Raw genomic sequence first — 19,984 nt, forward strand, 5'->3', positions numbered from 1 at the left:
TGTTATTTGTTAAAAGCAGTCTGTTTATTTTTCCTGCTGATTTAGGGCAGGCCTGACAGATAAAAGGGAATTAAGTATAACTCCCAACCTGCTAGATGTGGGATGTGCTGAGTTCGTGTTTTTCAAAGTCAAAGAATGAGTTTTTTGGGGCGGGGAATTTAGCTCAGTGGTTCTAGTGCCTGCCTCGCAAGTGCAAGGTCCTGAGTTCGATCCCCAGTACAAAAAAAAAAAAGAATGAATTTTTTTCTTTTTAACATACACTAAAATTTTTTACTTCACCTTTTCATTAATAAATTTTATTAATTTTTATAAATTTTATCGAGCCCCCTCCTCTCCCTATGTACAAGTTTTGTTTCCATTTTTACCTCGAAGAATGAATTTTAAGGAACAACAGAGGTTAAGGGTAGGAAAATTTATTGAGAATAGGAATAGGGAGTAAGAATGGAGAATAAGAGGGCCGGGGATTTAGCACCGTGATTCTGCCACCTGCCTCACAAGCACAAGGTCCTGAGTTCTATCTCCAGTACCAAAAAAAAAAAAAAAAAAAAAAAATTGGAGAATAAGAATAGCTCCTGAGAGACAGAAAGGGTCCCGAATAGGTTCCCAATGAGCCCACTCCTCAAAGGAAGTTTTATAGAGAAAAGTCACCAGGAGTGGGTACAACGTGGGTAGAAGTATAATCAACCAATAAGGTTACAAGTATAGTCGCTTAGGTAATATATATATATGTATTTTTGGTACCAGGGATCAAACTCGGGAACTTGAGCTTTCGAGGCAGGCGCCGGAACCACTGAGCTAAATCCCCAGCCCTTGCTTGGGTAATACTGACCCAATAGTAACAAGGGTATATGGATGACATCATTATCCTCGGTCGATGATCTGTAGTCCTAGTGTTTTCAGTGGGTGGGAGAGGATGGCCCACCCCCAATGAGATCATGTTTTATATATGGGAAATCCCAAAAGGTTGGTACCAGTAATCTCAAACTTCTATTCATCCCATAGGGAAGTATGCAAATCTGGCCACAGTGACTTCTGTCTTCTTCAGATGCCCCTCCAGACACAACTTGGATGTGTTCTCATCCTTGGCACTGACTTCCTCGAGGGCCCGGCCCTGTCTGACTGCCTACAATGTGTCTATCTAGGATCCAGGATTTAGCTCAGTGGCACTGTGCTTGCCTCACGAAGCACAAGGTATTGAGTTTGATCCCCTGTACCAAAAAAAAAAAATGTGTCTACTTAACTTAGCTGTCTGTATCAATTTCACATATCAAAAAGTTTCCAAGGTAACATCACTTCCAAAGAGTTTGTTTATAGCTGAGAATTTATGTAACTCCAAATGAATCAGTTTTATTATCTGAGGAACTGTTGGAAGCAAATAGTCATGAGAAGGGAGCCCAGTGAAGAGTGCACGGATACAATTTTCTGGTCCTTTGGTGCAGCTGTTCTGCCTGCATCATATGTGATCAACAGGCCTCATACGATTGTGCCCCATGGGCCCAGCTCAGTGGTGTTGCGCCTGCCTGGCAAGTGCAAGGTCCTGAGTTCAACCCCCAGTACAAAAGGAAAAAAAAAGTCCACTTATAGAAGACCGTACTCCAATCACTCCCTTCTGCATCAAAACAGGTAAACCACGTATTTTCTGGGGGTTTTGTTAATTTTTGGCTGAGAGATGGTCTCCTATGTAGCTCAGCCTGGCCTACTAAGAACTGTACAAAAGAAAAAGACAAGTCCTTAAGTACAAAGGATGGGTCCATGGGTAGTAAATCGGCACACTGAGATCTTCCCATTGCTAGAAATGGCTGTGACATAATTAAATATTAATCTATTTCCCCCGTGGTGGGGATTGAATGCAGCCAGGGCCTCTTATGTGCTAAGCCAAGAAATGCTCCATCGCTGAGCTAACCCTGCAGCTCACACAAAATGCAAGGTCCTAGAGAGAAAATTATCTCCAGTGCTATGGGAAACAAAAGCTAAGCTTTTATGTTTGATGTTTCTGGTTAACTCCCAGGACAAAGTTGCTTATTATTTCTGCTCAAGGGCCTGCACTTGGTATGTCCGGCTCTCCTTCTCCTCACTCTCCAGGTTTAAGCTATTTAATGAGAATGCGGCAGCTTGAGAGCCTTGTAAAAGTACCCAGTCCTGGACTTAGCTTTATCTAACACCATGTTTCTTACTATACAACCTGCCCTTAAGAAATTTAATTCGACAAAATGGGATCAAGATGCGGTATGTATCTGTTCCAATTCCCCGGGACGAATGTCTTTATTGTGTATCGCAAACATATACTAATAAAAGAAGAAGAAAAATAAAACCCAAATAAAAATCAAGTCACTTATGCTAAGGGTGCTCCTCGAGGGTGCTCCTCGCCAAACTGGAACAAAGCTGTTTATCTGACTTCCCAAGCACTCGGGATTAGAAAGACAATAGCCAAATTTCCCAAACAGGCCAGTTTCAATTGTCGTGATAACGAAGTTAATCCTTACACAAAAGAAATAAACGGAAATAACCCGCGGGAAAAAATTTAAGTCGAATCCTTTTTTTCTCGCTCAGCATCTGAAATCAAGCTTCCATTCGTGCTAAAAATCTAAGCTGAGATTCTCGGCTTTCCCGGTGGTCCTAGGCTAACCTTGGATGAGGACCGAGGAGACAAACACCAGCTGCGAGGAAATCCCCCTCTCAAAGCTGTGTTCCTATCAGCTCGGTGTTGTGTCTTGGAGAGACCTCAGGGCAGCAATCGGTTTGATAACTGTTTCCCCTGAGCTGTAGTCACGATTAAAAATGCTGCAAGCACAGCGAGGGTGCCCTTGACACACATCCCATTTTCTGGGAAAAGATTATTTCCACAGTCATTGAGCTGGGAAGCGGAGACAAATTACTCTCAGCAGGCTCGGCAGCGTTTCAAAGTACTGCGGTGGAGCGGAATCACACTACGCAGGTTTCCTTCCTCCACTCTGCAAGATAATCACAGCATAGCACTTCCCCTGTGGATCATCTGCAAGATAGAAGGAGAACGTAACAGATTAGACTGGAAATAGGCCCGGAACCCTGGCTAGACTAGAGGGGAAGGCCCGGAACCCCACCGCAGTCCCCGGCTGGGGGCGGCGGCGATGGATGTATTTACTTTCCCCACTGCTCCCAGAGCCCGCAGCTGGCGGAGCCCACGGTGACGTCACGAGCCCAAACATGCTCACGTGACAATGGCGGCCCCGCCTCTTCCCACTACCTCCCCGCCCATGTCCGTGCTCTCCCCGCCCCTCCCCGCCCATACCCTGCATCACCCCGCCCCTCCCTGCTCCTCTCCGCGTCCTCCCCACCCTTCCCGCCCCGCCCCTCTCTGTGCTTGCCCCGCCTCTCGCCGCCGCGGTCTAGTCTCGGAGCGCAGGCAGTGGTCCGGAGCGCAGGCAGTGGTCCGGAGCGCAGGCAGTGGTCCGGAGCGCAGGCAGTGGTCCGGAGCGCAGGCAGTGGTCCGGAGCGCAGGCAGTGGTCCGGAGCGCAGGCAGTGGTCCGGAGCGCAGGCTGTGGTTCGGGCCCCTTTGCGGTGCGGGTCCTGCAGTCGGCGAGCAGCCCGAGAGCAGGAGCGCGGAGGAGCCGGGAGGGGAGTCCGGGAGCCGGCGGGAGGCAGCGCGGGTACGGGGCGGCGTGGCCGTTGCTCTCACCAACTTGGAAGCGCGCGGCGGCGCGGGAGCCGGAGCGATGAAGATGGTCGCGCCCTGGACGCGGTTCTACTCCAACAGCTGCTGCCTGTGCTGCCACGTGCGCACGGGCACCATCCTGCTTGGCGTGTGGTACCTGGTGAGCGCACCTGCCTTGCCCGCCGGCCTCCCCGAAGTCGTATTATTAGAAATTTAATCCCAGCTGGCTGGGCCGCGGGGGCGGGGCGCCGTTGGGCCCGGGCCTGGGGGGATCCTGTCCTGGTCCGCGCCGGGGTTGGGGGTGGGTGGGGAGGTGTCCGACTAGCCCCTCTGGCGCGTGCTGTCCCTGCACGCTGGGCTGCGCCTTGAGGGTGCGCGCGGCCATCGGGAGGGGGACCCGGCCAAGAGCGCCCAGCTCCCTTCCCGCGTCGCCGGGGGTGCGGGGCGCCCTCTGCTCCCCACGTCCGCTCCTACGCGGCCACGGCTGCGGGGCCTGGTCCCCTGGTTAGGAAGGGGTCCCTTGCCAGTCCTTAAACCCTTCCTCCAGGGCAGCATCCGCCTGGGGTTTGCTGCATTCCTATCTGCCCCGGGGAAGCCATCTTCCACCCACTCACTCCTTCCCGGCCCAGGGACCCGCGGTCCCGCGCTTCGTTTGCCTGGCGCATCCGAGTTTTGGGGTTTCCCTTGGATTGGCGCGTTGAAGGTCTTGCTTGTAGGAGAGCAGTACTGCTCTAAGCCGTGAGGAGACCTGACGGTGTGCTGCCCCGGGCCCCCCGCGTGGGGGGTCGGCAGCCCCGGACCGTGGCAACCCTGAGCGCGGAGTCCTCTGTATTTTGTGCTTCGTGATATCCTGGTGGAGAGTTCGATCCGAGCTCCTGACTCGGCAGTGACTAGCGCTGCAGCACGATGAAAATGATGGTCAGGTAGCAGACAGGACTTTGAAGTGAGGGTGCATGATCTCCTTCAACATGAGTCAGGTTTTTTTTTTTATGTTGGCCCATTTTTTAATACTTGATAATTTTTTGTTTTTGTTTTTGGCACCGGGGATCGAACTCGGGACCTTGCGCTTTCGAGGCAGGCGGCGGAACCACTGAGCTAACTCTCTGGCCCAATACTTGTGGACATTATGTTGATTCGTTGTCATTTTAAATGAAACATTGCCCCCCTATGTGGTGTTTATTTAGTTTTGTGGTACTGGGGATTGAACCCAGGGCTTTCACACTGAGCTACATCCCTAGTTCTCTCCAAATTTTTTGAGACTGGGTCTTGCTAAGTTAGTGGCCCAGGCTGGGCTCAAACTTGTGGTCCTTCCTCTTGCCTCAGCCTCCCATCGTGCTGGGATTATAGGCATGCATCACCACACCCGACTCACTCTGCTGTTAAGTTTCGACTTTCCTTTAGTCAGTGCCAGTCGTGGCCACAGGAGAAATTTTTGGCATTAAAAGCTTTGAGCCAGATCTTTAGTGTGCATGGGTCCTTACCACAGTGTGAATGCAGTTTGAACATCAGTGTTTGGCTTAACGCTGACTTTTCTAAAAGCAAAGGAATTATTTACAGAAATTCAAAAATCATAGCGGAAACCTAGTAAGTGGGCTCAAAATAGTACTTTTATCGATGATCAGGGAAGACCATTTTATGCAGGTATCTTGTGTGCTCCTTGAAAATGCTCCAGTCTGCAGACTTGCAAATACATTAGTGAATGTGAATGTCATTTGTAAAAATCTAGGGCACTGCATTAGGCAAATGTACTCCGTGATCTACAGCAAAGATAAATCTACTTGAGCCTGGTTGTTGGCTGTGGTCCAGCCTGGCCATACTGGTGTGATTAAAAAAAGTTCTCAGCCTGCTGGGTCATAGGCCTAGCACGAGCTCTTTGTGGGAAGTTGTTGGGGTGTGTTCCTGTGTCACCATTTGGAAATGTGGAAATAGGTGATGGCTTTTTGAAAGATCAAAAGTCTCCTAAGGGATGTGAAAAAGAATGCTGCTGCAGGTAAACTCCTATGGGAAGTGGGGTTTAAGTACTGTGCATTGAATAGCACTTCACAAAACTTGCTGTGGTGTAGTTTTTTGTCCCCCTTGGGTAAACACCTAGAAGTAAAATTGTTGGTCATTGGATAAAATGTTTAATTTTACAAAAAGTCTTTTGCATTTCAAAAACGATTTAGACTTTTCTCACATCTTAAATTAATTTGGTTAGGGCCGGGGATTTAGCTCAGTGGTTCCGGCGCCTACCTCGCAAGTGCAAGGTCCAGAGTTTGATCCCCAGTACCAAAAAAAAAAAATTAATTTGGTTATCCAAAACCTTAAAACTCTATGAGCATTTATTTGTAAGACTGTCCTGTGGCTAGCAGCAGGGCTCCCCCCTCTGTCTCTTTCACTAGGCATTTAGAGATGGGGAGAGATTCCAGGAAAAGGGGTGTGGGTATGGACAGATAGTCGAGGAAGAGTCTATGCTAATAGCTCTTCCTTAAACTAAGCCCGAAAAATGATATTTTAAACGAGTGTTCTGATTGCTGCTTTTTTCCCACCACTGCCTTTTTTTTAAACTAAGCTCTCTGTGCCAGGTACTATACTAGATTCTTTGCATAAGCTTCATTTGTGTATTCCTGGTGAAATCAGTTGTCTTATTCTCTCTCTTTTTTTTTGGTACCGGGGATCGAACTCGGGTCCTTGTGCTTGCAAGGCAGGCAGTGGAACCACTGAGCTAAATCCCCGGCCCATCTTATTCTCATTTTTATAGATGAAGACCAAGGTAATTTACAAGGTCCCTTGGTTGGTTTGTGACATTGTAGTCTGTCCTATTTCTCTTTTATTTTTTTGGTACTGGGGATCGAATTCAGGACCTTGTGCAGCACCACTGAGCTCAATCTTTTGCCCCCTTATTTCTCTTTTTCTCTCTCTCTCTCTCTTTTTTTTTTTTTGGTACCAGGGATTAAACTTGGAACCTTGTGCTTTCGAGGCAGGTGGCGGAACCACTGAGCTAAATCCCTGGCCCTTCTCCTTTTCTCTTAAAGTTATGTATGTATTTTGGTTTTTGCCTTGGAATAACAAAAGTTTTAGTGGAGTGATCAGTGGCTACAGGTAGTTATTGAGATCCTTTTTTGTCTTTTATTTTACCTCTTACTGAACTGTAATGTACATACAGTGAAAGTCACAGTCGCTGTGTACAATTCACTGAGTTGACATATGGCCACACCTCTGTTACCAACCCACAGCACATTTCCAAAACCCCAGAAAGTTCCTGGTGACTCTTCCTAGCTAACCTCAACCTCCCCTCTGTCACTTTGGGTGACTGCCTATTCATATGCATGGAATTACACTGTGACACTTTTGTGTCAAGCTCCCCGCACTTAGCCTAACTTCAGAGTCACTGTTGGAGTGTATCAGTAGCTTATTCCTTCTGTTGCTGAGTAATTTATTCTGTGAATATGCTGCGATGTGATTGGAAAATGGAGTGAATGTTTACATTTTTTGTGTTTTTTTTTTTTGTACCGGGAATCACAGGGACCTTGCGCTTGTGAGGCAGACAGCAGAACCACTGAGCTAACCCCCACCCCCAGCCCGAATGTTTACACTTAAAAAAAAAATTTGTTTCAGTACCTGACACATTGTCATTAATCCCCTCAAAATACGCTCTCTTGCTTTGAACACATTTATCCCATCTTTGCCATTTTCTGAAGCAGTTCTGGAAGTTCTCTTTCGTGTCAAGGTGCCTTTATCGATTAAAAGCATTTTCCTTTCATGGTCAGTTTGATTTGGGGAAGAGCCAAAAGTTGCACAGTGCCAGATCCAGTGAAAAAAACAAAAGAGGACACATTGTAATTTTTTTTCTTTTTTTTTCTTTGGTTCTGGGGATTGAACTTGGGACCTTGCGCTTGGGAGGCAGGCGGCAAAACCACTGAGCTAAATCCCCGGCCCCCATAGGAACTCTATACACATTTTGCACACCACCCAGCCTCAAGGCTGTGTACCCCTGGGCCTGGCTTGATGGGTTCTGTCCATCCTGAGAAGTTCTGGTGTTATAGCTATTGATTTTTGCCTGGTGCAGGACTGTAAAACTGACATCTTACATTAAAGCGATTGATGGCTTTTAGTGGGCTTTCACATTTGTTCTTATTTAGACCTTAGAGTAACCCTGAGTCAGGCTGGGTAAGTGGCAGTGTGCTCATTCAAGATGAATAGCTTTCCAGCTGTTGGAGTCTGCAACTTGGCCCTTAATCCCAGGCCAAACTATGGGCTACATTTCTAGAGCTCCTTGCCTGGCGTTTTCGTACTACATTCGATCAACAAAAGACTGACGCACAAGGGTTTGGAGTTTATTCTACAGGCCGTGAGGAGCCCTTGAAGAATTAGGAACAGGGTTTAAGGAAGCTTAAAATGGCAAGCTCATCTGTGTGACAGGAGGACAAGACCAGACCAGAGTGTGGGTTACACAGGCCTGGCGTTCTGCTCAGGTCTTCCGTTTGCTAATGCTATGAGTAATATAGGCGAGGGTTTTTGTTTTGTTTTGTTTTGCAGTACTAGGGATTGAACTCAGGGCATCACACATGCTAGATAGAGGCTTTTATCAGTTAGTGAATGGTACATCTCCCTTTGATACAGGAGATAAAATATGGAAATATTATATCTCCCAACCTGTTAGATGTCTGATGCCGAGCTCGTGTTCTCTGCAAATTGAAGAAGGATGAATTCTAGGAACAATGGAGGTTAAGAGTAGGAAAGTATTTATTAGGAGGATAGCTCCTGAGAGGCAGGAGGAACCTGAGTGGGTAGCCAGGGACCCCACTTTACAGGGAGATTTTTAGAGGAAAACTCACATGGGTACAATGTGGGTTGCAGCTATGATTAACCAATAAGGTTATGAGTATAGTCACTTAGGTAATAATCTAACGGAGGAAAAGTCACATAATAAGTGTGCATGGAAAGAACAAAGACTTTCCTAGGAAATGATGGATCCAGAGGTCTTGGTCACCCATGGGGTGATTGATATCTATCTAGACTTCATTAGGCCCCTTGTTTGGCTTTTGAGGAAATATGCAGACCTAGTTGCCATCAGATGTGTCTTGGGCCACAGTTGTGATGTGTTTCATCTTTGTCTGACTCTCCACGGCCTCCCCCTATCTGACTGCCTGTACTGTTTCTGTCTAACTTGGCTGTCTATAATACCTTTGCCACCCAGACTAGGTAACCATGTAATTGAACCGATGGAAACAGTTCAGATAGTGGAGGATACTGGAGTTTTAAAAGTACCCCCCCACACCCAATATAAAGGATCTAGGACAGTGGTATGAAATATTGGCTGGTGGTTTTAATCTTTTTTAGCTTATATTGCTAAAAAGTTATTGCCAAAAATTATTATGCTAGATCATCAGAACATTTTATTTATTTATTTTTTTTTTTTGCTTTCTTGAAACAGGGTCTTGCTGTGTAGTTCAATTCAGGCTGGCCTTGCCCCAGCCTACAGAGTGCTGGGGTAATAGGTGTGCACCACTACACTCATAAGAACATTTTATTTTACTTATTCATCAGAAGATTCATTTTTCTATTTTTTCATAATACATGGGGGGCTGGGAGGTCAGTGGCTCACAGTGGGCAAACTCCCAAACTAGCATTATTTATTGGGTACACACGGTAATTGGCTTTAACTTTTTTTTTTTTTTTTTGGTACCAGGGATCGAACTCAGGGCCTTGTGCTTGGAAGGCAGGTTCCAGAACCACTGAGCTAAGTCCCCGGCCCTACACACAGTAATTGGAGGAAGTGTCAGGTGACTTAGGACTCAGAGGGCAGCAGTAATCCTGTGTGCATCAGAACATTTTAAAGGCAAACTGGGAAAGAAAAAGATTGCTGTAAAAGTTGTTTATTAATATCAATCTTCCTGGTATCCAACTTTTTTTTTTTTTTTTTTTTGTACCGGGGATCGAACTCAGGTCCTTGCGAGGCAGGCGGCAGAACCACTGAGCTAAATCCCTGGCCCACCAACTTTCAAGTATTAAAGCAGTTAATGTGAATTCTGTGCTGCAGAGTGTATTATGTTTAGCTAAATGTGTAGCGTATGTTCTGTCAACTGAATTTTTAATCTCATCCCTGACCAAAGAGGCTATAACTCTCCTCCCTACCCAGCCTGTCTTGGGGAGCTGCACTGTTACTCATCCAGGCTTGCTGGTGGAAACCCTGAGGGGGTGCCCTGCGTGCCCATCCTCTGCCCATCCTCTCTCTCTCCCCCCGCTCCCCAGGCTTCTGGAGATTTGGGTGGGGATTGTTGAAGAGCTGTAAACTGCCCAATCCATTGTACTTGAAGAATACAAACCTTAAGCAAAGATTACCTCAGTTGATCTAAACAAACTTTTAAGGGTTTAAAGTTTTTTCTTGCAGCTTCCAAGGGAAAATTGTAACAATTTAAAGATCTTTCTTTTTTTTGGTGCTAGGGATCAAACTTGGGACCTTGCTGCTGATGGTACCACTGAGCTGAATTCACCAGCCCACAATTTAAAGATCTTAATTTGCATTGTTTTGGATTATAGAATTGGTAGCACTTCAGCATCCCATGAACTAGAATAAATGTTTTGTAGAGCAGAATAGTTTTTTTTTTTTTTGGTACCGGGGATCGAACTCGGGTCCTTGCACTTGCACAGCAGGTGGCGAAACCATTGAGCCAAATCCCTGGCCCAAGCAGAAGAGGTTTTTACAGACCGAAAAGGGCCCAGGAAAGTGAAAATAAAGAACAAAAATCAGATTGTACAATTTAATTAGCATCTGGTTACTTCAGATTAACTTTTTTTTTTTTTTAATGAAAGGCTGAAGGAACTTCATTATTGTCATGCCTGACCTGGGTGAGACCCTCAGCAAACATGCTGTTATCAACAAACAACAGGAAACCACTAAGGGCCATGCTGCCCTCAGTAAACAGAGCAGGCTACCATAAAGAAAATTTAGGACAGGATGTGCAATCTCCAGGCTCTGATAAGTCCAATATTACCTACACACCTGCTGTGACTGTCCTGGGAGCCTCTCCAAAGCATTCCACTCAGATTCCTTAAGACAGCACTCCCCTCCCCAAACCCTACGAGACTTTGCTGCATCTCCGGCCAATTTCTCCATCTCAACCCATCCGCGCCGAGGTGGAATAAAATCAGCAGTTTTTGCTCACAAAGCCTGTGTCCTAGTGGCCTTTCGTGCTTCATGTGTCACAATTATGCCAGTGAAACTGGCCTGTTTGGGAAATCTTGCTGTTCTCTCTCTAATCCTGATTGCTGAGGTCAGGTGCAGTTTAGTTTCAGTTTGGTGATAGGATGTTAGTTTGAGTGACTCCATCTTGATTTCTAGCTTCGTCCCTGGGAGCATACTGGGGGCTTAGTCCAAAACAGTGGCCCCCTGTAATTTTTATTTAACGGTGGAAGTGCCTGGTGTCGCAGGGGCGATGAACCAGTGGCCCTGGCTTGGAGGGGGCTCTCTTACGTGTGCTCACAGTGGGCTGGGGGCTGGCAGAAGGGGATGTGTGACGAGGCCACGCTGGGTGGGATGGGATGGTTGCAGTCTGCCCTTCCTGCGGGAAGCGAGATGGGATTTTCTCATTGCCTGAAGCTGAACACCTGGTTTCATCCTGGCTGACCTCAGTGAGTGGATTCCTACATGAAGCCAGGATGCCAATTTATTAATATCAGTGAGGAAATATGACTGTTGCTGAGACGAACACCTGTCCTCAGTGAAGGAATCTGACCCGACATCCTGCTCAGAGACTCCTCTAAACCACCCCTCCCAGCACAGCTGCACCCAGGGGCTTCTAACACTATCAGCCCTGCTATTGATAGCAGCCACCACTACTTGCTCTTTCCCAGGCCTCATCCTTGGGCTCTCACCACACTCCCCACTGCATGGCCCTACGAAGGACCCCGTAGCCTGCCTGAGAGCAGCTGGTCTGGTCTCTAGTGCCACAGGGCTTCCTCTCAGGTCTGTTCTGCAATAAATCTGACCCACTGAGCTCATACCTCTTGTTTCTTTTGTTCCTTTTTCCTAACAGGGCTATGTGTTTTCTTTTAGAGGATGCTAATCATGATGGTGGAATGAATTGAATATTATAGCCTTTCATCAGGCCAGCCTGGTGAATCCATCTTCACAAAAGGGGTCACAAATAATCAGGATGGAAAGGAACAAGTCTCCAGCCAGCAGCGCCTGGCTGCTTCCTGCATGCTTTAAAAGACGGTTGGCCTCTGGGAGGCCCTTTTGTTGTGGTCCCAGATTTGATGCCTTCTTCCTAGTTCTAGGCTGCTGATCTGAGTCCTTTGTTTTCTCTTTAAGGTAGCGCTGGCTTCTTTGGCCTCTGTTCCCCTTGTTCTTTGTGTTGGTGTTTACTTTTTTAAACCTCTGCATTCGTCCCAGGTAGAGCTGCTGTAAGAGGTGCACAAGTGCAGCACTTTGGTAGGAGAGAAAGTACGTATCTCCTCTTAACGGTGCAGGCACACACACACACACCCCCGCCACCCGCAGTCTGTGGATTCCCACTGGGTTCTGAGGCTGCTTGTTTACCTGAACGTAGCTGCACGCTTGGAGCCAGTGCCCCGGCACTGTGTTTGTTCGGCACTGTGGAATGCACAGGGCCAGTTGTCGGGACAAGCACTCCATTATTTTAATAATGTGAAGTAGAAATGACCCACCTGTCACCTGTATCCCAGGAGCCAGAACCAAGATGTGACTGGCTTCCTGGAAGGCTGGGAGATGTCCTCTTTAACTGAGGGGTTCAGGACATGCCCGCCAAGCCTGGGCCCAAGAGTGGCTTTATTCCTGAGTCCCTGGGGGAGCCCCGTCTTCCCCTAGAATAACTGCAAGAGGCTTTCACTCCAGCCTACACGAGAAGACCTGTTTCAGGATTTCAGTTTTCCTCTCTAAATTGGAGTTAATACTTCTATAAATTGTTCAGAGAGCATCACAGAACAGCTCGTAAAAATAGCTATGATTATTGATCAGGCAACATGCAAATGCATTTTCCTTGAGGTGTGCTTCATTAATAGAGCTTTTTTTCTTTCTTTTTTTTTTTTGATACCCGGGATAGAACTGAGGACCTTGGGAGGCAGAACCACTGAGCTAAATCCCCGGTCTTAATAGAGCTTTTAATTGACTGTGGAAACTATTTTAAATGTAAAACGAAGGTAACACGAATAGCCATTTCAGTAGGAAACATAGTCCTGTGAAAAAGAAAATGCAGTTAGCTTGTGGGTCAGAGAACCTTGGCTGCCTGTGGATGAGCTCTTGGCGTCTGAGAAGAACAGTGTCAACAGCTTAAGCCTGGAAGGAATGTTGATCCTTATTTGGTTTCCTTCCTCCCTCCCTCCCTCTTCATTCCTCCTCCAGAAGCAGGTTTCACTGAAGATGGCCACCCTGTGTGGTAGGATGGCTGAGTGCGGGCAGTTCATTTAAGGCGATTCACAGCACACCAAGTCCCTGCCAGTGTGGATTCTCTGGTCAAGTAGAGGAAATAAATATCAACTGACAATTAAATATTAATTAGTATTGAGGTAACAACACAAATCTCTGCATTCTTATCCATTTCCCCTATGTGCTATTTTGGAAGTTGCACTCTTGTTGGTTTGTTTGTTTTTGGTACCGGGAATCAAACTCAGTTCCTTGTGCTTGCACAGCAGGAGGTGAAACCACTGAGCTAAATCCCCGGCCCTGGAAGTTGCACTCTTATTTGAATGGTTCAAGCCAGAGATTTTGTAGCATGTAGTTATCAAAGTCCAAAAAATGTTAACATATTTAATGTCTTTTTTTTTTGAGACAGGGTCTCACTCTGTAGTTCAGGCTGACCTTGAACTCGTGTGTATCCCAGGCAGGCCTCCAGACAGTCCTACTCAGGTGCGCTCCACCATGCCTGGCCAGAGTCAGTACCTTTGCCTTTCTTTTGAGTAATGTAAGTCCTTTAACTCCTGACATCCCTTGACTTGCATTTTTAGTGTCCATATAAAAGTTCCCCCAAAACATTGACTTGTATTTAAAACTACCCACATATTTACACTCTTTCTTTGTCCAATATTGTTATATTTTGCAGTCACTATAATTTTTGTGTAAAAAATGGACATATCACCCAAAACATGGGTAGTACGTGGTCTGTCATTCTCTTTTGTCCCTCAGACCTGTTGTCTAGGGTCCTGTCCTTCAGCCTGAACTCTTTAGACGGTTCCTTAGTGAGGACCCCGTGCTGGTGAATTCTGACGGTTGTTTGAAAGTCTGTGCCTGGCCCCCATTCTAGAGATGTACTTCTGCTGGCTGTTCTGGTTTAGGCTGACAGCATCTCTTGACACACTGAAGCTGCCCTGTAGTCTTTTGACCTCTTATGGTGCTGTGAGGTCAGTCTTCTTACTTTTCCCTGTTGTGGCAGTAGTTTAGCAGCACATCTATTTCTTTTTTTTCCCCCAGTATGGGAATTGAACCCAGAACCTTTGCACTGAGCTACATCCCTTTTAATTTTACTTTATTTTAAGACAAGGGTCTTGCTAAGTCACTAAGTTGCCCAGTCTGGCCTCAAACCTTCTGGCCTTCTGCCTGAGCCTCCTAGAGTGCTAGGATTACATGAGTTCGCCACCATACCTGGCTGGACACGTAACGTTTCTGATCCAAAACTCTTTCTTGTCTGCATAATTAAAACTTTGATTATTAATTTTGGGGGGGGGGTACCAGGGATTGAACTCTTAATTTTTCAATTCTTTTTTTGTTGTTGGAACTGGGGATTGAACCCAGGGCTTTCCTATATGATAGGTGAGCACTCCACTGAGCTGCTTTCCGGGTGTTCATTTTTTTTTTTTTTTGGTACGGGGATTGAGCTCAGGTCCTTGTGTTTGTGATGCAAGCGGTGGAACCACTGAGCTAAATCCCTGGCCTCTATACTGCCGTTTTTATTATACTGTGAACAGTTCACATTGTACTGTGAACACTTTCTGTGAATATTAAATATTATTTTTATGCTTGCATAAGTTAATGATACTTTGCTTTAATTGTATTTGGGCATTGTCCTAATTTCAAGTTTTAGCATGGAAAAGTCTGCAGTGATCATTTTTGGATTTGATTTTGTGCGTTAACTTCTGGTTATTGTTGAATACCATCCCTGAGGGTGTGAGTGTTCTCCTGGGGCCTGCAGTTCTTCTGGCGCCCAGATTCAGGTTGCAAGGCTGGGTCTCCACTTGGGAAGTGCTGGATTGTTTAGGGACCCTTGAGGAACTTGCAAAGCCTAACGCCATTTCAGGAGTTGCATAAAGGTTGAGCTTGTTTACATGTGGAAGTCATGGTCAAGAATGGGAACGGGAACATAGGCAGCACTGCAAGGACACTTCGGATGCAAGTGGCAGGGCAGAGGAGGGAGGAGAGGGAGCGAGCATGGGGTCAGCTTTGCTCCCTGCAGACACTCCTGCCTCTTGGTGGGGACCGATGACTGGGTGATTTCCATTTTCTCTTGGGAAGTTCTTACTCAATCCTCTTGAAGCTTCAAGGTTTTTTTCTTATCAGATAGGCTCTTGCTGTAGTTCAGGCTGGCCTTGAAGTCCAAGGTCTTCCAGCCTCAGCTTCCCAAGTGCTGGGACTACCGGCATGGGCCACCATGTCCACCTGAGGCTTGAAATTCTTGTTAACCTTTTCCATCTGACAGTGTTCAGTAGTTGCTGTGGCTTGTCCTGCGCCTACTCCTTTGGGTAGTCTCCAGCCTTCCTGAATTCCCCGTTGTATTCCCCGTGTCCGGGCTGTGCCAGTTTCCCATATTTCAGCACAGACCCTGTTGGGGGCATCCCGTCCTGCTGTGGAGTGCACTGCAGTAGCACACCATCTCACTTTACTCCAGCCCCGAGATCTTTGTCTGGACACCCGTGACAGAGCATGGAGGGGACCATGTGGATTGAGATACAAGGGACATGGAAGCCTTCCAGGAGCAGCAGAGCACAGGTGTGGGGCCCAGGACCCACTTTGGAGAGAAAAGGCCACAGTTTCCTCTTCTCAAAAGAGCTCACCAGCGAGGGTGACTAAAGACCAGGATGCCACCTCATGCAGGCTGAGGCAGGAGGATCACTGCAAGTTCAAGGCCAGACTGGGCTTCCTAGTGAGGTCAAGGCCAGTTGGAACTTCATAGCAGACTCTGTCTCAAACAACAATGACAAAACAAGAAAGACAATGTCTTTGTCTTGTCAGGGTCTTGTCTTTTCTGCCCTCCCTTTTCCACCTTGCCTTTAAAGCTCCACCTGTGATTTCCAAACTTATGGGCTTGCTCTGTTTTGTTTTGGTGGTACTGGAGATTGAACCCAGAGCCTCCCAGACTGAGCTACATCCCCAGCTCTTTTTTGTCTTTTAGTTTCAGACAGAGTGCAGGCTAGTCTCAAACTTGAGATCCTCCTGCCTCAGCTGCCTAACCATGCCTGGCTTCCAAGTTTGTGTTTTTCAAAGTGTATTCCCAATGTTATATGGATTCATATGAAATTTTGCTGATCTTTTGTATGCCTTTTTCAAATGTATGCGTGTAGAGAGAATGAAATGCCAAGGACTGTGCTGAGCACCGCAGTGCCTAGGTGGCCCCACGGCCCAGCCTGTGCTCTCCTGTAAGCCTTCAAGTGTCTTCTGCACAGTTCCTTCAGATGGACTTCACTAGGCATACTTCTTTTTTTTTTGGTACCGGGGATCGAACTCGGTCGGGTCCTTGAGCTTGCACAGCAGGCGGTGAAACCACTGAGCTAAATCCCTAGCCCCAAATTTTTTTTTTTTTTTTTTTTTCTGTTACCGGGGATCAAACTCAGGTCCTTGGGCTTGCGCAGCAGGCGGCGAAACCACTGAGCTAAATGCCCAGCCTGCTAGACATACTTCTTAAAGTGTGCTGTGAAGTGTTTTGGATCTTTGGAGAGAAACAAAGAATGCTAAGAACCACTGTGGGCAGGGGATCAACTTCCCACCATACACCTTTGCACATCTAAAAGCTTGCAGTCTGTTTAAAGTAGTCCTCTGTGCTCTGGGGAATGAATGGCTGTCACATTGCTCTACTGTAAAAAATCAGATCACAGTAGACAGCGCGGAAGATAGAGGCAGGAAGATAAATCTCAAGCCCTACAACACCAGCTCACTGCTTGAGGTCGGCAGTTTGAAATCAGCTCTGGAGTGGGCGGGCAGCCCCATAACCTGAGCCTTGCAGGAACACAGGCCCCTCCAAGGACAGTTTGGAGCCCTGGGATGTGCTGTACCTCGTGTTTCGTGCACAGCGAAAATCTTTTTTTTCCTTCATTTTGAGAAGAGGAAAACGTAAGTTTCTGAACTGAATGCAGAGAAGGATGCGGCCTCAGCCTGCAGATGCTCAGGCCCAGGCCACCAGGGCTGCACACAGTGAGGGCGACAAGGAGGGAGGGAGAGGTGGCTGGCAGAGGTGAGGTCTGGGAGCCTGAATTCCTGATTCCCATCTCTGCGGTTTGTTGGCTGTGCAGTCTTGGGTGATGTTCCTCACACTGAGCCTGTTTTCTTGTCAGTAACTCGGGGTCTTTCAGCACCTGCTTCATTAGGTTATTGCAGGGTGGAAGAGAGAGAAGAGCTTAGCATAGTTCCTATGTGCTGTCCATTTTTCATTATTAATGGAGATACTGTAATAATATGTATTTTGTTTGTTTGTTTTTAGAGACAGGGTCTTGCTATGTACCCAGACTATACTTGAATTTGCAGTGATCCTCCTGCCTCAGCCTCTCAGAGTGCTGAGATTACAAGCATGAGCTACCATGCCCAGCATAGTTGCTAAGATTTTTTTTTTTTTCCCCACTAACTGGGATCAAACTCAGGACCTTGCACTTGCCGGACAGGCGCTGTGACGCTGAGCTAAATCCGCAGCCCAGTTACTAAGATTTTAAGGATAGGGAACAGAAAAAGGAAGAGCTGAGATGGAGATTCTGGGGAAGATGATTTCCACGTGGCTAGGCTGGGTTCCCAGTGGCTGAGGGCAGTGTCCTCAGCAGAGTGGAGAGGACAGACGTGGCCCCCCAGCCTGCCTTGTCACTGTGCTGCTGCAGGAACTCTGTTCGCTCCCGAGGCTGGCTCCTGCTGTTCTTGGTCGCCCTGGGTTGATCCTGTCAGAGATCTCCCGGACTTGGGGCGCTGGCCTTCAGCTCCCCAGCTGCCTGGCCAGCGGGAGCATACGTGTGCTTTCCAGCCAGTTGCAGGTCCTGTGCTGAGCCCTGTGTGGGTGTGAGTGTGAGTGTGGGTGGGGGCCCGGGTGGGACTCCTGCCCTCCCTTGGCCCCGGGAGCCTGTCCGCCTCCCTCAGCCTGAGGCCGGGCGTCACACTGGGTTTCTCGCCGGCTGCCTCACGTGTGTCTCCTCTCTGCAGATCACCAATGCCGTGGTGCTGCTGATTTTGCTGAGCGCCCTGGCCGACCCGGATCAGTACCACTTCTCCACTTCTGAACTGGGAGGGGACTTGGAGTTCATGGATGATGCCAGTAAGTGTGGGTAACAACTGTGGATATTTAGGAATTTTTCAAGGACAGGAAGGGTGGCTGCTGTCCCTCCTATTAGAGTACAAATATTGATTCATGGTCTCTTCTTTTTTTTTTTTTTTTTATTTGGTACCGGGAATCGAACTCGGGTCCTTGTGCTTGCGAGGCAGGCGCCGGAACCACTGAGCCAAATTCCCGGCCCTTCATGGTCTCTTCTTTCCATCGTTACAAATCAAACAAAGGAATATTTGCACACTGCTCACGTTCTCCCTCTGATCTAAGAGTCTAGGCAAGGCCTAACACCAGCTTACTGCTTTTTAAGTGATTGTTGTGGCATAGACTTCACCCTGGGTGCTTGGCCCCTCAGGCGAGGAGGTGGTGGCTCAGTCACTGCCTTCTCCCCTGGAGGCGGCCAAGCCGCTCCTGTGCGGAGAGGGCCAGGGTTGCGAGTGCCCTGGTGAACGAACTGGGGACTCTTCCCACAGACTGACTGTGTGCCGGCGCCCCGGTGGCCCAGGCAGGAGGGCATGCATTGTTCTTCCTCACTGGCTTTGGGGCAGTCCTTGGGTGTGAAAATAGTGTGGCTTGAGGGCAGGTGAGGAGGAAAGAGCGGCTGGGGGCAGAAGTGGAGTTCGAGGGACGCCGGGAACGTTGGAAGACTCAGGAAGGCTGGACGTGTGCCCTTGGCGGTCCACAGCGTGTGAGAGAGCTGGCAGACTGCTGAGTGCTGCGGGGGGAGGGGTCAGAGCCGACCTGTACCTGTCTCACCACCGGGGTGAGGAAGGCTCGGGTCGGGGTGGGAACATGCCTGGGCGAGGAAACCAGCCCCTTGTTTTGGTTCACATTAGGGATTTTTTTGTACCCAAGCCTTTACACTGAGCTTTGATTTCGGCCTTTCAAAATTTTTTATTTTGAGACAGGATCCCATTGTGTCACTAAGTTGCCATAGCTATGTTTGAACTAGCAATCCTCCTGCCTCAGCCTCCCAGAGTGCTAGGATTATAGCTAGACTTTTCAAAGTCATCTTACCCACACATCCTTGATAGGTAAGTAGCTCAAGCCAGAAGGCAGTTTGAATCCTGGCCCCTCCAGGTTTAAATGTGCTACCCTGAGCGAGTTACTTTTCTGTGCCTTAGTTTCCCCTTCTGAAAGAGAAAATCATAGTATCCACCTAGATGCTCAGTGTGACACAGAGCTGTTACCATGGAGATGGGGGAGTGCCCTTCAGGGGAGAAATGGGACTTCTCAGGCAGGAGCCCTGGGAAGAAGTCTAGACTGCAGAGTACAATTGAGGACATCAGCCTAAAAAGTGACATTTGTGTTAGGGAGATGGGACGAAGGAGTCTCAGTCCCAGGATTGAACCTGAGGCTGAGCTAACGGGGGGGGCGGGCAGCTGAGGACTCAGTGCTTTGTGTCCACCCTCCTCCTCCTCTACATGGGTGTTTCACAGCAAGGGTACAGGACCCGGGACCATGTCATCCCGAGACAGAATTCTGCCAGACCCTTCTTATTCTCTATTCTGAATAACCCGATTACCCTTAGGAATTCGTCCAGAAAGGATGATGAGTTTCATTAATATTAAATTAATAGCTCTCTGCCTTTCTTCCCCTGAGTTTAAAGCCTGTACAAGCTACACACACAATCTTTTATTTTTTATTTTTTTATTTTTTTGGACTGGGGATCGAACTCGGGACCTTGCGCTTTCGAGGCAGGCACCAGAACCACTGAGCTAAATCCTCAGCCCCTATCTTTTATTTTTTTTACACACACAATCTTTGATTGATATTTTTTTGGGGGGGTGGTTTTGGTACTGGGGATTGAACGCGGGTCCTTGCACTTGCGCAGCAGGCGGCAAAACCACTGAGCTAAATCCCCAGCCCTGACTGACATTTGAAAATAAATTCTCTTTCATG

General features: G+C 47.7%; 1 protein-coding gene across 1 annotated transcript in view; it reads left to right on the forward strand.

The window, feature by feature from the left end:
• Positions 1–3,381: 3,381 nt before the first annotated feature.
• The window catches only part of Laptm4b (lysosomal protein transmembrane 4 beta), a 45,112-nt gene continuing 28,509 nt past the window's right edge, over positions 3,382–19,984 (forward strand). Inside the window, exons 1-2 of the mRNA XM_004850148.4 lie at positions 3,382–3,792; positions 17,962–18,073. Of these exons, the coding sequence (XP_004850205.1) occupies positions 3,694–3,792; positions 17,962–18,073 (211 nt within the window). The 5' untranslated portion in view covers positions 3,382–3,693. The remainder of the gene's footprint in view (positions 3,793–17,961; positions 18,074–19,984) is intronic.

The sequence above is a fragment of the Heterocephalus glaber genome, unplaced genomic scaffold (genome assembly GCF_053883595.1).
Source record: "Heterocephalus glaber isolate CG9 unplaced genomic scaffold, H.glaber_assembly_v1.0 deba00001555, whole genome shotgun sequence".
Taxonomy (NCBI): Eukaryota; Metazoa; Chordata; class Mammalia; order Rodentia; family Bathyergidae; genus Heterocephalus; species Heterocephalus glaber.